The following is a 21,293-nucleotide window of genomic DNA, read 5'->3' on the forward strand; positions in this document are numbered from 1 at the left end:
TGGTCCCGAGCCCACGGGTGGCCCAAGCGCAGGGCTCAGGCGGGAGGGGGAGACGGGGGCGGGAGCCGGGCCTCCCCTGAGGACCTGCTGTGGCCGGGCAAGGCCGGGCAGGTGGCTGCAGGGGAGGCCAGGCCTCCCAGGGGCCGCTCCCGCGGGTGAGGCCTGCGGCCCCCTCGGCTGCCAGACAGGGGCCCGGTCTGTCTGGCACATTCATGAAATGAAAAATACGCAGCTTACAAAAAAGACCGATCTAGATATAGACTGGCCTCCAGGACTTACTGTTAACTGTATTTCAGGGCGGTGGGGAGGAGCGTGGGGTGTCCCAGTGACGAAAAGCGGGTCACACACGTGGGCACCTGTGCTCCTAAGTGTACAGACAGCTTCAGGACGACGTCCAGGGAGCTGCTGGCAGCGCTTCCTCTGCGTTTGGAACGTGGTTCCTGGGGCGCAGAGTGGAAAGGGGGTCGAGCTTTTCACGAAGCTCTTTGAACACTCGGAATCGGCTAGAAGCAGCAAGATATGCACGTCTGACAGCGTCCCGGGAAGTCTTTCCATCTTGCTGTCTTGTGTGGGGGTGGATTGGCGTGTCAGCGGGGAGGAGGCAGAGCGCCGCGTGTGTGCTTTGTCGTCCTGAAGATGCGGCCAGGCCGCTCCACCGAGATGCCCAGTCCAGCCGGCCCTCTGTTCTGGGGAAAGTCAGGCCCAGGTCCCTTTGTTTCTGGGGCCCCAGGGCGACCTTTCTCTCTTCTCCCAATCCTGCCGAGATGCGGAGGGAGGACCTCTTTAGAGAGAAATGGGCTGTGGGGAAGGGGCTCTTCCCTCCCGGGTTCTGCCCTGCCTGATTCTGGCCAGGTCAGAAAAAAATCCTTTCTTTTATTTAAATCTTCAGATTCCTCTGTCTCATTCCCCTAGCAATAAGCAAATGGTCTGAATGCTGAGGAGGGTGATATAAATAAGAAAATGATGAATACAACAGAAAAAATAAACCCATAGCTAAGATCTTATGCTCTGACCCAGTCACCTTCTTCTTTCTTTTTTATTTTTAAACAAAAATGAGCTGTAAGGAAAAGAGGCTTAGGGCATTTTCTAAAATCAGCAGTTATTAGGTGGTATGTAGGTGAAAACAGAGCCCAAGTAGTTTCTCCCAGTGGTATAAAAGTGAAGACAAGACTTGAGGTTGTGGCATCTGAGATTTGTGCCCCAGTTCTGGGCGGGGCTCCGAGCTCCGTGCGCGTTGTCTCCCTATAATCTTATGAAGGTTTTTCTCAAGTTCTTGATTCTGTAAATTTTTGTATTTCACCAGTTTGGGGAAGTTTTCAGCTGTTATTTATTCTAATAGCCTTTCAGCCCTACTCTGTTTCTCCTGTCTTTCTGGGACTCAAAAGTTATGAACGTGGACTCCTAGTATTGTCCTGCAGGTCCCTGAAGCTCTGGTTACTTTGTCGTCTGTTTTTCCTCTTGCTCGGATTGGGTGAAGTGTAGTGACCTGTCCTCAAGTACACTGGTTCTGTCCTCTGTCATTTCTACTTGAGACCATCCAGCAAGTTTAAAACACTTTCTATTATGGCATTTTTCAGTTCTGTATTACCCCGTGCTTAGCTGTCTTTTTAATAACTTGTATTTCTTTGTTGAGCTTTTCTGCTACTTAATTTGTTTCAAGACAGTTTTTAATTGCTTGTTGAAGTATTTCTATGATGACGGCTTTAAAATACTTGCCAGATCATTCCAACATCAGATTTATTTCACTATTGACATTGGTTGATTCTTGTGAGTTCTCCGGTTCTTTGCATGGTGGCTGATGCTCAGCTGTATTGTGGGCATGTTGGCTGTAAGAAAACCTTTCATTTTTGCAGACAGTCTCCTGTTCAGGTTTAACAGGTCTCAGCATCCTTTGTGGGCTGCGGTTCCAAGGACAGTTTAATCATCACAGGCTTAGTGCTTGGTTCCTCTGGTGCCGTTGAAGCTTCCACGGGTTCCCGGTGCTGCCGCCTGAGGGGCAGAGGGGTTTCTCCAGGAAGTTTGTGCCTCTTAATCCCCTTCACCTGTTTCACTGGAGACTACCAGTTTGTTCTCTGAATCTATGAGTCTGTTTCAGTTCTGTTATGGTGGTTCATTTGTTTAATTTTTTAGATTCCACATATAGGCGATACCATATGGTATTTGTCTTTCTCTGTCTGACTTATTTCACTTAGTATGACAATCTCTAGGTCCATCCATGTTGCTGCAAATGGCAAGATTTCGTTCTTTTTTATGGCTGAGTAATATTCCACTGTATATATGTACCACATCTTCTTTATCCATTCATCTGTCGATGGACACTTAGGTTGCTTCCATGTCCTGGCTATTGTAAATAGTGCTGCAATGAACATTGGGGTGCATGTGTCTTTTCAAAGCAGTGTTTAAGTAACTTGGCTAAGACCACCAAGCGAATAACCCAGGATGGGGAGGCCTTGTTCACCACTTCATTTTTAAGTGCTCTTGGTGTGATCTTTCAGAGGCTCAGTGCAGTGCATATGTTCATGTTGTCTACTGTTCAGTTCTTACAAAATTCTGCCTTATTTCTAGTCATATTTACTTTGTATCTTTTATTGATGTGTTACTGTGTGTAGAAATATTAGTCACTGTAAATTCTGAATTTATTTCAGAATAAAATGATCGTCATTCCATTTATCCTTTTTGCAATGAATTTGATTTTTTTACTGTTAACATTTCTAGTTTTTATGTTTTTGCTTGATTTTTGAGATCTTTTGTTTTTGATTCAGTATAGAAATACAGTTGGCTTTGATAGTTTTGTCTCTGCCATATGACATAATCTTAATTAAGAAAAGCGTTTTATTTTGTTCATAGCTATAATTTTAGCACCTACACTTATGCCTGGCTGAAAGACCTTTGGTAAATGTTTATTGAGTAACTTGATGGGATGGGTCTGAAAATCTTAGCCTTTGAATTACGATATTTTAACCTACTTGAAGTTCTTTTCATAACTCTGATAAGTTTAGAGCTATTTTGTCATCCTCCTCTATAGTTTTGAAATGTATACCTGTCCTGGTGATTACCGTTTTTCCTCTCTTTTGCCAGAAGAATTTGTTCTTTAGGGTCTCTTTTCCTCCTTTGTTTTCTGTCTTCTGTTTTTTAATGTCATGTCTGTCCTCTTCCCAGTTGTCAATGCCCAGACTCACTTCTTTCTTACGTGAGAACCTTTGCTGTCACTCCATCCTCTCCTCCCGCACCATGGCTCTCTTGTATCGACAGAGTCTGAAACCAGTCAGACACGTTAACAATCGTCAGAGTGAGCAGCTGGTGTGTATAATTTTACTGTAACTTTTCTATTATAATTTTTTTCTTTCAAGAATTGTTATTGGCATTTGGATTCAATTCAGAACCTTGCTCACCATTATTTAAAATTAATTCTCTATTTGAGTGGTTTCATGGCTCATCATCATTTCAGTGTTCTCATATTGATTGAACTGTTTACTCAGGTGTGTTCAGGTAACTTTTTCAGGAGCATTCATAGGTAGCATCATTTCTTTGTCCTTGGATATCTGAGGTCCTCACCTTTGCACCATAGCTCAGCTGGACATAAGAATTCCTGGCTTATGTTATTTCTCCCTGAAAACTCAGTAGATTCTGCTTCATTGTCTACTGACCTTTAATTTTGCAGAGAAACTCTCTGAAACGACATTATTGTTTTTCCTTCTTCACAGGCTTCTTGTGTTCTCCCTGAGGCTGATATATTTATTCTTTTAGTTAGAATTCCAGTTGTTACAAGGTATGCTAGCACTAGTCTCTTGTTAATATTGTTTTGCTGTGTAAGAAATGTTTATAGCACCGTTATTCACAGTAGCCAAGATATGGAAGCAACCTAAGCATCCATCAACAGATGAATAGGTAAAGAAGATGTGGTGTGTATACATATACATACATACGCATATATATCTATATAGATATAGATATAGAGATATAGTACAATGGAATATTACTCAGCCATAAAAAAGAACAAAATTTTGCCATTTGCAACAAGGTGGATAGACTTGGAGGGCATTATGCTAAGTGAAATAATTCAGACAGAGAAAGACAAATACTGTATGATATCACTTAAATGTGGAATCTAAAAAAATGAAACTAGTGAATATAACAAAAAAGCAGACTCACGGGTATAGAGAGCAAACTAGTGGTTACCAGTGGGGAGGGGAAGTGGGCAGGATGGGGTAGGGGATTAAGAGGTACGAACTCTTACGTATAAAATAAGCTAACAAGATACATTGTACAACACAGGGAATACAGCCAATATTTTACAATATCTCTAAATGGAGTATAGACTTTAAAAACTGTGAATCACTATATTGTACACCTGTAACTCATATATACAGAGTGCAGCAACTGAACTTAAAGAAAAAGAAAAAAAGGGAAACGGTCTTCAGGTTTGCACACTTGGCAGCGGTGGGTCTTCTCCCTCCTGTGATAACTGGCCCTGTTCTTGGCCCCTTCTGTGCTCTGGGTTCTGCATCTTGGCTTAGATCTCTTGCATCTGTCCCGGACTGTCTCTGATTTGTCCTTCTTTGTCTCTCTGCCCTCCTCTGAGGGCTGGGGCGGGGTCTCCACTGCCCCGTCTGTCCCCCTTGTTTTGATTCCCAGCCTGTGTTCAGTCTCTGGGTCTCACCACCTCACGTGGGCTGTTTTCCTCCTCGTTGCCACCTCCTCTGTGCTCCTGGATGTTTCTTGAAAATACAAAGTAGATACTTTCTACATTTTCTCCTGCCTTTCATTAGGTTTATTTTGACCAGAACGGGTCTTTTCATGAGCCCCTGGTGTTTCCCTGCTTGCTCGTCCTTAGCAACAGAGGATCTCACGTTGGTGGGTGGGTGAGACACAGACGTCGAGTGAGTCCACAGCTCAGGCTCATGTGAAGGCGGAAGGGCGGCGTTTGGACAGGCTGCGGCTTTCCTTTGCCGGTCAGACCCCTGGCAGCCGAGTGGGGGAGGGGCAGCAGCCGAGGCAGCCGTGCCCACGAGGGGCTCCGTGCTGTCCTGGGCTCGTCTTGGGAACTATAGCAGCAGGAGCCTCTCTTCTCTTTCTGGCCCCTGAGCTGGTGTGACCTGTGCCATTGTGACCCCAGAGGGGTGTGGCTGGACTCCAGACCCGCCTTAATCTTATCTCTTTGCATATAGACTGTTTTCAGTATAAAAACACAGTAACGTTGCCATAGACATCTTCATGGGTGTAGCTTTGTATTTCACTTAAATGATTTCCTCAGGATGGCGTCCTTTTATTTTGAGAGAAAAAGGCAGGGGTGTTTTTTTGTAGGTCAGTGACCATAAATATTTTTTATGACACCAAATTATTTTACAAAAATCTTACGCTCATTTGCTCTGCCAGCAGCCATAAATAAATAACTGCGGTTTCGTTTTATCCTAAATAGAGTTGGGCATCATAAAACAAATCGTAGATGCTAGTTGAGAAGGTATTGTTGAGACGGAAGTGTGAGCAGGTGTCTTGTTTAGTCAGTGTATACTGGGGACGTCTGTTGCCCGCGAGAGTGACCTATACACTGAGGACACCACGGTGACCACGTGGACAGCACCTGACGGAAAGAGTCTGGGGGGAGGGCCTTGGGATGGTCACCGTATCCGGGTAGGTGGCCTTGGAAGATCTCCGCTCTGATGGCTGAGCCGCACGCAAGGCTGGTCTCCTTGTTGTAGCAGCCACAGCGCTGAAGAACCTTCCTAATGCAACAGGGCTGAGCTAGAGACGTACCCAAATCTTCTTTATCTTGCAGGCAAATCGTACTTTTGATTTTGTGGACAAGCTGAAGACTTTATCTGAAACACTGCTGAGCTTGTCCAGTGTTTTTCAGAGCAGCAGAAATGGTCAGATGCTCCGTCAACTGCAGGTGAGGGAGGGGTGACCCCTTTGCCACCGAGGGCTGGGGGAGCCCACGCTCAGGTGCGTCTGCAAAACCAGAGTGGTCCTTTAGAGGACTCTGCAGAGCCACCCGGGGCGTGGCTTGCCCAGCTGACTGGTAATGTTGACGTAAAATTGGATGTGTGTGAAAACTTTTTGTAAGTGATCAGTTGTTTTGCCCAGGCAAGATGTTACTGTTGTGGGAAGGATCAATAATTCATTAGTATTTATTTGTGCTTTAAATTCCATGTTAAATTAAAGCTTTTTGGGGTGGTTTTTTTTGGGTGCTTTTCAACTGTGGGTCTATTAAAACAATTATCATTCCCCAATATTCTGTACTGACAATGTAATATATTCCAAAATATGTGGGCTGTAGTTTCAAATGGCCTGACTTCTTCTCAGCAGGACAGTCATTAGTTACAAAACTTTCATCAAGGTAGATCACATGAGAACCTTTTGGGGCATCTGTGTAACTCTGGCTTAACCTGCGTCTGATAGCATGAGAAAATACAACTACATTTTTATTTTTGTTTGGCTTATTTTTAATCCACTGACCAAGTAGTTCAAGGTGGTTCTGAGCAGGGACTCAGAGCCAGATGGTCTGGGTTTGATTCCCAGCCCTGCCCCCACTGCTGTGTGATCTTGAGCTGGTCACTGAACTTCTCTGTGCCTTGGGCTTCTTACCTTTGAAGTGAGGAAATAACCATAGTTATGAGCTGTAAATTGACTTAAATTATGTAAAGCACTTGGAATAGTGTTTGGTACGTAGGAGATGCTTCTGTGTCTGGGTCCTCCCAAAAGCAGACACCGAGATGAGGTTACATGTGTGAGAATCTTGTCAGGGAAAGAGCTGTTGGAGCCGAGGCTGGGGAAGCCGGGGAGGCCAGGGAGGTCTGGTCCTGAAGGGACGGGGGGTGGGGTGGGGGCTGGGTGGAAACATCCCACAGGGCCCTGCATTTAGAGGACACCTCTCATCCAGCTGAAGTCGGGTATCATGGGGGATCCTCTGTCAGGGAGCCGTGGCTCCTAGGAGTGGCCTCGGCATGGTCACGGCTAAGAGCAGCCTGGGAGGTGTGGCCTCCGGGCAAACTGAGATGGATTTCAGAGCACAGCGGAGGGCCTTGGATGTTGCCGTTCCTGGAGCTGGGAGTCTGGGAAGCTTATTCTCATGGTGGCCATGGCTATTATTGTTATTCTTCTTCTTTAATTTGTTTGCTCAGTTAATTTGCTGATACAGGGATCAGTAGGCGTTTTCTGTAATGAATCAGTTGGTAAATAGTTCAGGCTTTGAAAAGGGGACTGCTGTAACTACAGATAATTATATGCAGTATAATAAACAGCAGGTTGAGTCTCTACAAAGTAGTGTGAGAACGTAACAGTGCCAACTCCGTCTCAAGAATCAGGTGGTTTGTGGGAAGAAGGATAAATTAGGAGTTAGGGATTAACAGATGCACACTGATATGTATCTAACAGATAACCAACAAGGATGTACTGTGTAGAACGAGGAACTATACTCCATATCTTGTAATAACCTATAATGGAAAAGAGTCTGAAAACGAATATATATATATATATATATATATGAATCACTTTGCTGTACACCTGAAACTAACACAACATTGTAAATCAGACATATTGATACTTCGATAAAAAAAAGAAGCAGGTGGTTTGTTGGAGAAGTCTTCAGTTTAGCTGAGTGCTGTTTACCGAGTAGTCAAGTTAGAAATTAAAGCCGCTTATTCAATCACTTGAAGACCTTTTTACTTAGAGAATGAATTGTGGTGAGTGGCTCTATTTCTTAGCCTCGAGATCACATTCAAGAGTATCTGTAGTGCCCTTGGATTTCCAGTAACTGGTGCCTGGGCTCTAGGTCGGGCTCTGCCCTCAGGGGGCTAGATTAGTATTTCACTGATGCCGGCGACCCTGACTTACTTTTTCCTTCAGTTAAAAGCATCTTTCCATGGAGATGTTGCCGAGATTAAATGACTAATGCATATGAAGTGCATCACATAATGTTGGGCAAGTAGCTAGTGCCCAGTGAAAGAAGAAAAATAAGATTTAAAAAAATCAGACACTGAGGTTTCATCATGAAATCTTGTCATCTATAGACAAGAGTCAATAAAATCATCAGGTATCAGGGAGATGTGAGAAATAAAAGAGCTAAATGCAGAAGGTGGGTGTTATTGAAAATTCCTCATCAGAAGTCCCCAAGTTATACAGTTGTTTGGTAAAACAACTGTTTGCTGGGAAAACTGGACAGCTACATGTAAAAGAATGAAATTAGAACAATGCCTAATACCGTACACAAAAATAAACTCAAAATGGATTAAAGACCTAAATGTAAGGCCAGACACTATAAAACGCACAGAGGAAAACATAGGAAGAACACATTCTGACATAAATCACAGCAAGATCTTTTTTGACCCACCTCCTAGAGTAATGAGAATAAAAACAAAAATAAACAAATGGGACCTAGTGAAACTTAAAAGCTTTCGCACAGCAAAGGAAACCATAAACAAGATGAAAAGATGACCCTCAGAATGGGAGAAAATATTTGCAAGCGAAGCAACTGACAAAGGATTAATCTCCAAAATATACAAACAGCTCTTGCAGCTCAATATCAAAAAAGCAAACAACCCAATCAAAAAATGGACGGAAGACCTAAATAGACATTTCTCCAAAGAAGACTACAGATGGCCAACAAACACATGAAAGGGTGCTCAACGTCACTAATTGTTAGAGAAATGCAAATCAAAACTACAAGGAGGTATCATCTCTCACCAGTCAGAATGGCCATCATCAGAAAATCTACAAACAATAAATGTTGGAGAGGGTGTTTAGAAAAGGGAACCCTCTTGCACTGTTGGTGGGAATGTAAATTGGTGCAGCCACTATGGAGAACAGTATGGAGATTCCTTAAAAAGCTAAAAGTAGAGCTACCATATGACCCAGCAATCCCACTACTGGGCATATACCCTGAGAAGATAATTCAAAAGGATACATGTACCCCAGTGTTCATTGCAACACTATTTACAACAGCCAGGACATGGAAGCAACCTAAATGTCCATCAGCAGATGAATGGATAAAGAAGATATGGTACATATATATGATGGAATATTACTCAGCCATAAAAAGGAATAAAGTTGTGTCATTTGCAGAGATGTGGATGGACCTGGAGTCTGTCATATGGAGTGAAGTAAGACAGAAAGAGAAAAACAAATGCCATATGTTAACACATATATGTGGAATCTGAAAAAAATGGTATAGATGATCTTTTTTACAAAGGAGAAATAGAGACACAGACGTATGGATACCAAGGGGGAAGGGGGAGACTGGGTTGAGTTGGGAGATTGGGATTGACCTATATACAATATTGATACTATGTATAAGGTAGAAAACTAGTGAGAACCTACTGTACAGCACAGAGAACTCTACTCAATGCTCTTTGGTGACCTAAAGAGGAAAAGAGATCCCCCCTTTGCTTAATCCTGGCATTGGCCCCACTGCATCTGTGTTCCACCCTCAGTAGATTGTTGCTTGTTGTAGGTACGTGGCAGCACACTGTGGGTGTATGCGTGCCAGCTGCAGAATTAGTATGCAAGGTGCCATCAAGCTGATGGGAGGAATCTTGGAGAACCTTCCACAGTGCAGCCTTTGACAAATGAGGTGGAGTTGAACCATCAATAGTGAAAGAAGAAAGATACAGATGATGATATGAAACATGCTTCCAAAGATAAGGCTTTGAATATTGCACGTTTAAGAGAGGGTGTGGGGAAATGCTGAACCTTTCATCAGTGTTCTTGTAACAGTGACCCCCTCTTTATAACCGGCCCACAGAAAAGGCAATATAAAAGATTTATGTAAAGGGTCACGATATAGTTCTATTAGAAAGTTTTACCAAAAAATCAACACTTAATTCATTCTTTGTTTTCAGTATTAGTGCATATTTATTCATACAATTATATCCCCAATTGTTTACTTTTCAAGATAAAGTCCTAAGCAAATGTAATCCTATTTACTGGGATGTTTTAGGACCTCTTTGCACTTTTTGTGCCTTTTTCCTGTATCATGAAACTTGGAATAAACCTAACAAGTATTATTCAACAAGAGGAATGGTGAGATTAGTTTTGTTAAACTACATTATGTTCCTTTAGGAAGCCCTGAAAAACAAATTTATAAGAAGCCTTTGTAGAAAGCCAGCTGCACATTGATGTAGACAAATGGACGGAAAAGCTCCAGACACTCGGTAAGTGCAGCGGGCGTTGTGGTGGATCCATCATCAGGCCATGAAGTTTCTGGGTGACACTGATGAGTCACTGCTTCCTCCCCCAGTTTCTGGTTTCTTGTCTTTGAGATGCAGAGCTTGAGTTAAATATACTCCCAAGTTTGTTCATAACTGAAGTTTTCTGATTTGCTGACTCAGGGCTCGAATAGTAAGGAACTTAGTTAAAAAGGAAGGCCTCTGATGTAAATACAGGAATTGTGAGTTATAACACAATTTTATAAAAGAAATTGCTATCATTGAGTTAATAGTCAATTGAAAGCAGTTAATTGATTTGAAGATCTGAAACTTAGATTAAAAAAATTCATCAATCAGCAAACGTTTATCGCATGTTTGTAGTTTATTAATCGGTGACTTCATTTAGATGTTCAACAACCATTTTCTGAACACGCAGGAGAGTCAGGCTCTGAGCGAGAATCTGGAGACCCCCAGCCCCCGTGCGGTGGTTTGGCAGGCGCGTCCCAGGGATGCTTCTAGGGGGCTAGGCCAGAGGGATGGCAGAATGGAAGAAAGAAAGAGCTCCGGGAGGGAAGGAAGGGTGTCAGGCCATCTGAGGCCCCCGGCACCTGCCACTGTGCCTGCACCCAGGGCGAGGGCTGGCGTCCGCTTGGAGCACGAGGGTTAGTGGAGGGCAAGGTGATATATTAGGCACAATACTTCCCTTTATGAAAAAAAAATTTCTGGTGAATTTACTACTTTAGAAAGTTTAATAGTATTTTAAAATAAATGTTACTGGGCTTCCCTGGTGGCGCAGTGGTTGAAAGTCCGCCTGCCGATGCAGGGGACGCGGGTTTGTGCCCCGGTCTGGGAGGATCCCACATGCCTCAGAGCGGCTGGGCCCGTGAGCCATGGCCGCTGGGCCTGCGCGTCCGGAACCTGTGCTCCGCAACGGGAGAGGCCGCAGCGGTGAGAGCCCCTAGTACCGCAAAAATAAATAAATAAGTAAATAAATAAATAAATAAATGTTACTGCCTTGAATGGTGTTTTCACGTAGCTAAAGCACACTTACAAACGCAGTAGTTCTGGAACGCTCATTACAGCAGCGGCTGCATCCTGAGCGGTGGGGTGAGGACCAGAGGTTTCCTGTCGCGCCGCAGAGGCTCTTATTACTCTGCACCTGCAGCCCCGCTGGCATGTCACCTCGGGGCCAGAGGGCCCAGGGATCCTCCAGCTCCTCGCTGAGAACGCACACCACCTTTGAACAGGTTTTCCCTCATGTAAACTTCTATTATAAAGTTCGCGGGAAAAACAGTAACAGAAATTCAGACACTGAGCTTTTCCTACAAATGTGTCTGGAGCCAGAGTGTGGGATTCAGATGGAATTTTGAGACCTGTGAGGTGTGATTCCTCCCTTCTCACTGCCCCACCCAAGGTGAAGCCCCTCTTGTTGAGGTGGAGAATGATGGTCATCTTCCATCTGACTCTGCACAGCCCTCTGGGGGCAGGCCAGGTGTGAACACAGGCCTGTCCGTGGCGCAGGTGTGCCGGGGGCTTGGGCACCCTCTAGATGCACGTCTCCTTTTGTAACTCCCTGGTTAAAGAGTTAACTCACCTTACTCTGGGCATCCTTCTGAAATTGCCTATTCCTAGTCGTTGGAGACTGGGGCAGAATGACTACTTGAAGGTTCGTTAATGCGGTTCCTGGGAATGTTAGCCAATCATGCTTTTGTTTTTCTTGATTATTTAACTTTTAAAAAATAACTTTTTGCTTATCACAGAAGTAATTGTCTGTTGTGGAAGTGATAGAAAATACAAATAAACCAGAAAAGCAATCTACCCATAATCTCATCCTCAGAGACAGTCATTGTAGAAGCCTTGGAGTAATTTTTCAGAAGTAATTATATGGCTTATATGAACTTAGGTGCATGTATTTTTGTAAAAATGGTTATACTGTCCGTATCATTTTGTAAACTGTTCATAGAAATTGGCTCTGTTATTGAGGGTCCCTAGCGGGAACTGCTTTAAACTTGTGTGACTTTCTTCTGGATTGGTTGCTACATCTTTGAACACTGCGCTTACACTAGTGTTTCTCGATCTATTCACTTTAGGAATAATCATCGATTTCTCCAGGTCATTTTCCCCGCCCCATGAAGGTTATGTGTCCATTTTAGTTACGTCGTGAAGCGTTGGACTGGATACATGTCACCCAATGCAGAGCCACGTGGTACATAGAATGAAATTTCCTTTTCCCGGGGTTCCCCTTCCCCAGAGGTTCGTATTACCTTGTTCTCAGGTGTAACATTTGCTGTCCATTCGCCCACCCCTACCCCCAGTTTGCCAACATGTCCCCTTGACTTGGGGTCCTTTTGTTCATGCAGACACCCAGCCAGGCCCCCCCCTCCCCTCCCACTGGGCCGGCCTACCTCTGTGTCCGTCTCTTCTCCCACACTGGAGGCTACGTTTCCTACCTTCTCCATCCTCCCATTTTTCTTTATTACCATGTTTTCTTGCTTCATATTCAGAATTATGGAAAAGGGTGCGTGAGAGGAAAATTTCCTGAGTAATTTTACTCAGTAAATTCACTTTTATATCTGAAGGATATGTGAAAAACATTCCGTATTTCATTCTTGATAAATTTAATTTGTGTTTTCTGTCTCTCCCCTTTTTTGGTCAGAGAATTATCAATTTTATTAGTCTTTTCAAAAAAATGAATATTTGGCTTTGTTGTTTCTTTTTTGCTTTCTATTTCATTGATTTCTGCTTTTTTCTTTATTGGTTCTTGCCTTTTACTTTCTTTGGTTTGTCACCTCCCCCTGCTCTTTTCTTGGTAAGTTCTTGAGATAGATACTTAGATGATTGATTTCTACCTTTTCTTCTTTCTCATGTATTTAAATTTATACTTGTATGTATTCATGACCCTTCTTTTCCCTCTGAGCATTGCCTTAACTGCATCTCACAGGTTTTCATATGTTCTGTTTTCATTATCATTCAGTGAAGTGTAATTCTTTTGATTCTCTAATTATTTGAAATTTTATAGCTTAATTTAGAAGTATTTGGGATTTTCCGTTTATCTTTGTGTTACTTCTAGCTTTAGGTCTCAGTGGTCAGAGAATGTACAGTCAGTATGATTTCATTTGTTTGAAATTTGTTAACGTCCCACATGGTCAGCTTTGCATCCTGCGTGTAGCGGTTCTAGGTTGGAGGGTGCATCTCCTCTGTATCCTTGCTGATTTTTGTGTGCCTGTTCTATCAGTTATTAGAATTGTGTGTTATTATTTCCTATTTTGATTGTGGATTTGTCTATTTCTTTTTAATTCTGTCATTTGAGGCTTTAGTTGTTTTGAGGCTGTATTTTATTTTCTACTGAGAACGTGAGATATTTATATTTTCTTCTGTATTTAAAATTTTTCTTTTTTCTCCCCACAGCATCTCACTCTGACTTACTGAGGTGTGTTTTCCATCACGAGTTTCCCGCTTTGGTTTTCCAGCACTTCTTGAATCAGTGTCTTGATATCTTACATTTTGGGAAAGTCTTGGTCATTATCTCTTAAAATATTACTTCTGATCAGTTCAATCTCTGTTCTCCTCTGAAACTCCAGTTAAATACGATAAAATGTCTGTGTCCATATGCTGGTTATATCCTATTCTCTTGTTTTCCCATCTTTTTCTTTCTCTCTGTGCTTCAGTTTGACATATTTTTTTCTTACCTTTTAAAAAATCCACTAATTATCTCCTCAGCTGAGAGTTTTTCATTTCAGTTATCACATTTCCCAATCTAACCTTATAATTCGATTCTTTTAAAAAATAGTTTTCAGTTCTCTGCTGAAATTCTCCCTATTTTCATCTAACTTTCGGTAATTGTGTTCAAAGATTTCTGATGTGCATATTTTTAACTGCAATATTAATCATATTTAATAATTCAGAAATACTAATCATATTTTCATTGACTACCAGACGTTGTGTATGAAAATTGTAGAAATAAATTTTTCTTCCTTGATGGTGCTGTTTTCCTCTTGATGCTGTTTTTCTGCTCCCTGCAGAGAGCTAGGCTGGGACCACGTCCTTGAATCTGATCAGAGGCTGAGTTGATTGATGGAGGTTCAGTCTTACTGGGAGCTTTTCCTCTGCTGCTGTAGTCCTGTCAGGGTGAGGAGGGGTCTCAGATAAAACTGGGGTGTTTCCTAGACCCTCAACACCCGAGCCCCTGAACTCAGGCCCCGCAGGACCCAGTAGGCTCAGGTTCTCCATCCTCAGGATCCCACGTACCAGACTCCTGTGCCCTCTCCTGAGGACCTCAGACCGTCAAGTCCTTGTAGCCTTGGTAGCTGTTGGAAGCTTTCACACAGATTTAAAAAAATCATCCATAATTTCTAGTTGTTTGTCTTCAGCAAGTTGTCCATCATTCTGACTTTAATAATGGATCTTTTAAGTCTGTAGATAGTCTTCTTTCACGTATCAGGTATTTTCCTGTCATTTCCTTGAATTTCTCACCTGTATTAAAAAAATGTCATCTCTACCTTTAGGTTCAATTTTTGATCATTGTTTTTTATTTTTATTTTTTTAACATCTTTATTGGAGTATAATTGCTTTACAATGGAGTGTTAGTTTCTGCTTTATAACAAAGTGAATCAGATATACATATACATATATCCTCATATCCCCTCCCTCTTGCGTCTCCCTCCCACCCTCCCTATCCCATGCCTCTAGGCGGTCACAAAGCACCGAGCTGATCTCCCTGTGCTATGCGGCTGCTTCCCACTAGCTTTCTATCTTACATTTGGTAGTGTATATATGTCAATGCTACTCTTTCACCTCGCCCCAGCTTACCCTTCCCCCTCCCCGTGTCCTCAAGTCCATTCTCTACGTCTGCGTCTTTATTCCTGTCCTGTGCCTAGGTTCTTCAGAACCATTTTTAAAAAAATTCCGTATATATGTGTTAGCATATGGTATTTGTTTTTCTCTTTCTGACTTACTTCACTCTGTATGACAGACTCTAGGTCTATCTGCCTCACTACAAATAACTCAATTTCATTTCTTTTTATGGCTGAGTAATATTCCATTCTATATATGTGCCATGTCTTCTTTATCCATTCATCTGTCGATGGACACTTAGGTTGCTTCCATGTCCTGGCTATTCCATGTCCTGGCTAGTCATGTACACTGGGGTACATGACTCTTTTTGAATTATGAACACTGGGGTACATGACCCTTTTGGAATTATGGTTTTCTCAGGGTATATGCCCAGGAGTAGGATTGCTGGGTCATACGGTAGTTCTATTTTTAGCTTTTTAAGAAACCTCCATACTGTTCTCCATAGTGGCTGTATCAATTTACATTCCCACCAACAGTGCAAGAGGGTTCCCTTTTCTCCACACCCTCTTCAGCATTAATTGTTTGTAGATTTTAAGATGATGGCCATTCTGACTGGTGTGAGATGATATCTCATTGTAGTTTTGATTGCATTTCTCTAATGATGAGGGATGTTGAGCATCCTTTCATGTGTTTGTTGGCCATCTGTATATCTTCTTTGGAGAAATGACTGTTTAGGTCTTCTGCCCATGTTTTGATTGGGTTGTTTGTTTTTTGATATTGAGCTGCATGAGTTATTTGTAAATTTGGAGATTAATCCTTTGTCAGTTGCAAATATTTGCAAATATGTTTGCTTTTATTTGTTTGCTTTTATTTCCATTTCTCTAGGAGGTGGGTCCAAAAAGATCTTGCTGTGATTTATGTCATAGAGTGTTCTGCCTATGTTTTCCTCTAAGATTTTGATAGTGTCTGGCCTTACATTTAGGTCTTTAATCCATTTTGAGTTTATTTTTGTGTATGGTGTTAGGGAGTGTTCTAATTTCATTCTTTTACATGTAGCTTTCCAGTTTTCCCAGCACCACTTACTGAAGAGTCTGTCTTTTCTCCACTGTATATTCTTGCCTCCTTTATCAAAGATAAGGTGACCAAATGTCCGTATATTTATCTCTGGGCTTTCTATCCTGTTCCATTGATCTATATTTCTGTTTTTGTGCCAGTACTATACTGTCTTGATTACTGTAGGTTCGTAGTGTAGTCTGAAGTCCAGGGGCCTGATTCCTCCAGCTCCGTTTTTCTTTCTCAAGATTGCTTTGGCTATCCGGGGTCTTTTGTGTGTTCATACACATTGTGAAATTTTCTGTTCTAGTTCTGTGAAAAATGCCAGTGGTAGTTTGATAGGGATTGCATTGAATCTGTAGACTGCTTTGGGTAGTATAGTCATTTTCACAATGTTGATTCTTCCAATCCAAGAACATGGTATATCTCTCCATCTGTTTGTATCATCTTGAATTTCTTTCATCACTGTCATAGTTTTCTGCATACAGGTCTTTTGTCTCCTTAGGTAGGTTTATTCCTAGATATTTTATTATTTTTGTTGCAGTGGTAAATGGGAGTGTTTTCTTAATTTCACTTTCAGATTTTTCATCAGTAGTGTACAGAAATGCAAGAGATTTCTGTGCATTAATTTTGTATCCTGTTACTTTCCCAAATTCATTGATTAGCTCTAGTAGTTTTCTGGTAGCATCTTTAGGATTCTCTATGTATAGTATCATGTCATCTGCAAACAGTGACAGTTGTACTTATTTTCTGATTTGGATTCCTTTTATTTCTGTTTCTTCTCTGATTGCGTTGGCTAAAACGTCCAAAACTATGTTGAATAATAGTGGTGAGAGTGGGCAAACTTGTCTTGTTCCTGATCTTTAATGGAAATGGTTTCAGTTTTTCACCATTGAGGATAATGTTGGCTGTGGGTTTGTCATATATGGCCTTTATTATGTTGAGAAAAGTTCCCTCTATGCCTACTTTCTGGAGGGTTTTTATCATAAATGGGTGTTGAATTCTGTTGAAAGCTTTGCCTGCATCTGTTGAGATGATCATATGCTTTTTCTCCTTCAGTTTTTTAATATGCTTTATCACATTGATTGATTTGCATATATTGAAGAACCTTTACATTCCTTGGATAAACCCCACTTGATCATGTTGTACGTTCCTTTTAATGTGCTGTTGGATTCTGTTTGCTAGTATTTCGTTGAGGACTTTTGCATCCATGTTCATCGGTGATATTGGCCTGTAGTTTTCGTTTTTTGTGCTATCTTTGTCTGTTTTTAGTATCAGGGTGATGGTGGCCTTGTAGAATGAGTTGGAGAGTGTTCCTCCCTCTACTATATTTTGGAAGAGTTTGAGAAGGATAGGTGTTGGCTCTTCTCTAAATGTTTGATAGAATTTGCCTGTGAAGCCATCTGGTCCCAGGCTTTTGTTTGTTGGAAAATTTTTAATCACAGTTTCAATTTTAGTGCTTGTGATTGGTCTGTGTACATTTTCTATTTCTTCCTGGATCAGTCTCGGAAGGCTGTGCTTTTCTAAGAATTTGTCAATATCTTCCAGGTTGTCCAATTTTTTGGCATATGGTTGCTTGTAGTAATCTCTCATGATCTTTTGTATTTCTGCAGTGTCAGTGGTTCCTTCTCCTTTTTCATTTCTAATTCTACTGATTTGAGTCTTCTCTCTTTTTTTTCTTGATGAGTCTGGCTAGTGGTTTATCAATTTTTTTTATTATCTCAAAGAACCAGCTTTTAGTTTTATTGATCTTTGCTATTGTTTCCTTCATTTATTTAAATGATACATTAAACACAATGGACTTAAATGAAATGTCCTATAAATATCAATTATTTCTGGTCTGATCTTATGATTTCTTTCCTTCTGCTAACTTTTGGATTTTTTTTGTTCTTCTTTCTCTAATTGCTTTAGGTGTAAGGTTAGGTTGTTTATTTGAGATTTTTCTTGTTTCTTGAGGTAGGATTGTATTGCTATAAACTTCCCACTTAGAACTGCTTTTGCTGCATCCAATAGGTTTTGGGTTGTCATGTTTTCATTGTCATTTGTTTCTAGATATTTTTCGATTCCTCTCTGATATATTCAGTCATCTCTTGGCTATTCAGTAGTGTATTGTGTGGCCTCCATGTGCTTGTATGTTTCACAGATTTTTTTTTCCTGTAATTGATGTCTAGTCTCATAACATTGTGGTTGGAAAATATACTTGATATGATTTCAATTTTCTTAAATTTACCAAGGCTTGATTTGTGACCCAATATATGATCTATCCTGGAAAACTGTTCCTTGAGCACTTGAGAAGAAAGTGTATTCTGTTGTTTTTGAATGGAATGTCATATAAATATCAATTAAGTCCATCTTGTTTAATGTATCATTTAAAGCTTGTGTTTCCTTATTTATTTTCATTTTGGATGATCTGTCCATTGGTGAAAGTGGGGTGTTAAAGTCCCCTACTAAGAATGTGTTACTGTTGATTTCCCCTTTTATGCCTGTTAGCATTTGCCTTATGTATTGAGGTGCAACCCTTACGTTGGGTACATAAATATTTACCATTGTTATATCATCTTCTTGGATTGATCCCTTGATTATAATATAGTGTCCTCTTTGTCTTTTGTAATAGTCTTTATTTTATTTTATTTTATTTTTGTGGTATGCGGGCCTTTCACTGTTGTGGCCTCTCCCGTTGCGGAGCACAGGTTCTGGACGCGCAGGCTCAGCGGCCATGGCTCATGGGCCCAGCTGCTCCGCGGCATGTGGGATCTTCCCGGACCAGGGCACGAACCCGTGTCCCCTGCATCGGCAGGCGGACTCTCAACACCTGCGCCACCAGGGAAGCCCAGTAATAATCTTTATTTTAGAGTATATTTTGTCTGAGATGAGAATTGCTACTCCAGCTTTCTTTTGATTTCCATTTCCATGAAATATCTTTTTCCATCCCCTCTATCTCAAGTCTGTATGTGTCCCTAGGTCTGAAGTGGCTCTCTTTTAGACAACATATGTACAGGTCTTGTTTTTGTATCCCTTCAGCCAGTCTATGTCTTTTGGTTAGAGCATTTAATCCATTTACATTTAAGGTAGTTATTGATATGTATGTTCCTATTACCATTTTTTAATTGTTTTGGGTTTGTTATTGTAGGTCTTTTCCTTCTCTTGTGTTTCCTGCCTAGAGAAGTTCCTTTAGCATTTGTTGTAAAGCTGGTTTGGTGGTGCTGAATTTTCTTAGCTTTTACTTGTCTGTAAAGGTTTTATTTAATATCTCTGTTGAATGTGAATGAGATCCTTGCTGGGTAGAGTAATCTTGGTTGTAGGTTTTTCCCTTTCATCACTTTAATTATGTCTTGCCACTCCTTTCTGGCTTGCAGAGTTTTTGCTGAAAGATTAGCTGCTAACATTATGGGGATTCCCTTGTATGTTATTTGTTGCTTTTTCCTTGCTGCTTTTAATACTTTTTCTTTGTATTTAATTTTTGATAGTTTAATTAATATGTGTCTTGGCGTGTTTCTCCTTGGATTTACCCTGTATGAGAGTCTCTGCACTTCCTGGACTTGATTATTTCCTTTCTCATATTATGAGAGTTTTCAACTATAATCTCTTCAAATATTTTCTCAGTCCCCTTTTTTTCCTCTTCTTCTTCTGGCACCCCTATAATTTGAATGTTGGTGAATTTAATGTTGTCCCAGAGGTCTCTGAGACTGTCCTCAATTATTTTCATTCTTTTTACTTTGTTCTGCTCTGCGGTAGGGGGATATTTCCACTATTTTATCTTCCAGGTCACTTCACCGTTCTGCCTCAGTTATTCTGCTATTGATTCCTTGTAGAGAATTTTTGATTTCATTTATTGTGTTGTTCATCCTTGTTTGTTCACTGTTTAGTTCTTCTAGGACCTTGTTAAACGTTTCTTGTTATTTTCTCCATTCTGTTTCCAAGATTTTGGATATCTTTACTATCATTATTCTGAATTCGTTTTCAGGTAGACTGCCTATTTCCTCTTCATTTGTTTGGTCTGGTGGGTTTTTATCTTGCTCCTTCATCTGCTGTGTGTTTCTCTGGTCTTTTCATTTTGCTTATCTTACTGTGTTTGGGGTCTCCTTTTTGCAGGCTGCAGGTTCATAGTTCCCATTGTTTTTGGTGTCTGTCCCCAGTGGCTAAGGTTGGTTCAGTGGGTTGTGTAAGCTTCCTGGTGGAGGGTACTGGTGTCTGTCTTCTGGTGGATGAGGCTGGATCTTGTCTTTCTGGTGGGAGGACCACATTGGGTGGTGTGTTTTGGGGTGTCCATGACCTTATTATGATTTTAGTCATCCTCTCTGCTAATGGGTGGGGTTGTTTTTCTGTCATGCTAGTTGTTTGGCATAGAGCGTCCAGCACTGTAGCTTGCTGGTCATAGAGTGGAGCTGCGTCTTAGCATTGAGATGGAAATCTCTGGGAGAACTTTTGCCGTTTGATATTACGTGGAGCTGGGAGGTCTCTGGTGGACCAATGATCTGAACTTGGCTCTCCCATCTCAGAGGCTTAGGCCTGACATTGAGCCGGAACACCAAGAACCTGTCAGCCACATGGCTCAGAAGAAAAGAGAGAAAAAAATAGAAAGAAAGAAAGAAGAGAGCAACCAAACCAAAAAACAAATCCACCAATGATAACAAGCAATAAAAACTATACTGTAAAAAAACGAAAAAAGAACAAAAGAAAACAAAGAGAACCCTAGGACAAACGGTAAAAGCAAAGCTATATAGACAAAATTACACAAAGAAGCATACACATACACACTCACAAAAAGAGAAAAAGGAAAAAAATATGTTGCTATATATAAGAAAAAACAGAAGAGAATAACCAAATCAGTAAACAAATCCACCAATGATAATAAGCTCTAAATATTAAACTAAGGTAAACATGAGGCCAGAAACCAGTCAGTCGCAGACAGCAAATCCCAAGTCTACAGTTGCTCCCAAAGTCCACTGCCTCAATTTTGGGATGATTCGTTGTCTATTCAGCTATTCCACAGATGCAGAGTACATCAAGTTGATTGTGGGGATTTAATCCACTGCTCCTGAGGCTGCTGGGAGAAACTTCCCTCTTCTTTGTTTGCAAAGCTCCTGTGGTTCAGCTTTGGATTTGGTCCCACCTCTGCATGTAGGTCACCTGAGGACCTCTGTTCTTCACTCAGACAGGACGGGGTTAAAGGAGCAGCTGCTTCGGGAGCTCTGGCTCACTCAGGCCGGGCGGAGGGAGGGGTACGGATGCGGGGCAAGCCTGCAGCAGCAGAGGCCGGCGTGACGTTGCACCAGCCTGAGGTGCGCCATGTGTTCTCCCGGG

General features: G+C 41.5%; 1 protein-coding gene across 1 annotated transcript in view; it reads left to right on the forward strand.

Moving 5' to 3' along the window:
• ABCA13 (ATP binding cassette subfamily A member 13) overlaps positions 1-21,293 on the forward strand; it is a 268,906-nt gene that overhangs the window by 54,952 nt on the left and 192,661 nt on the right. Inside the window, 3 exon segments of the mRNA XM_024764386.1 lie at positions 5,777-5,890; positions 10,057-10,086; positions 10,088-10,148. Coding sequence (XP_024620154.1) covers positions 5,777-5,890; positions 10,057-10,086; positions 10,088-10,148 — 205 coding nt within the window.

Source organism: Neophocaena asiaeorientalis, unplaced genomic scaffold (genome assembly GCF_003031525.2).
Source record: "Neophocaena asiaeorientalis asiaeorientalis breed wild unplaced genomic scaffold, Neophocaena_asiaeorientalis_V1.1 scaffold191, whole genome shotgun sequence".
NCBI lineage: Eukaryota > Metazoa > Chordata > Mammalia > Artiodactyla > Phocoenidae > Neophocaena > Neophocaena asiaeorientalis.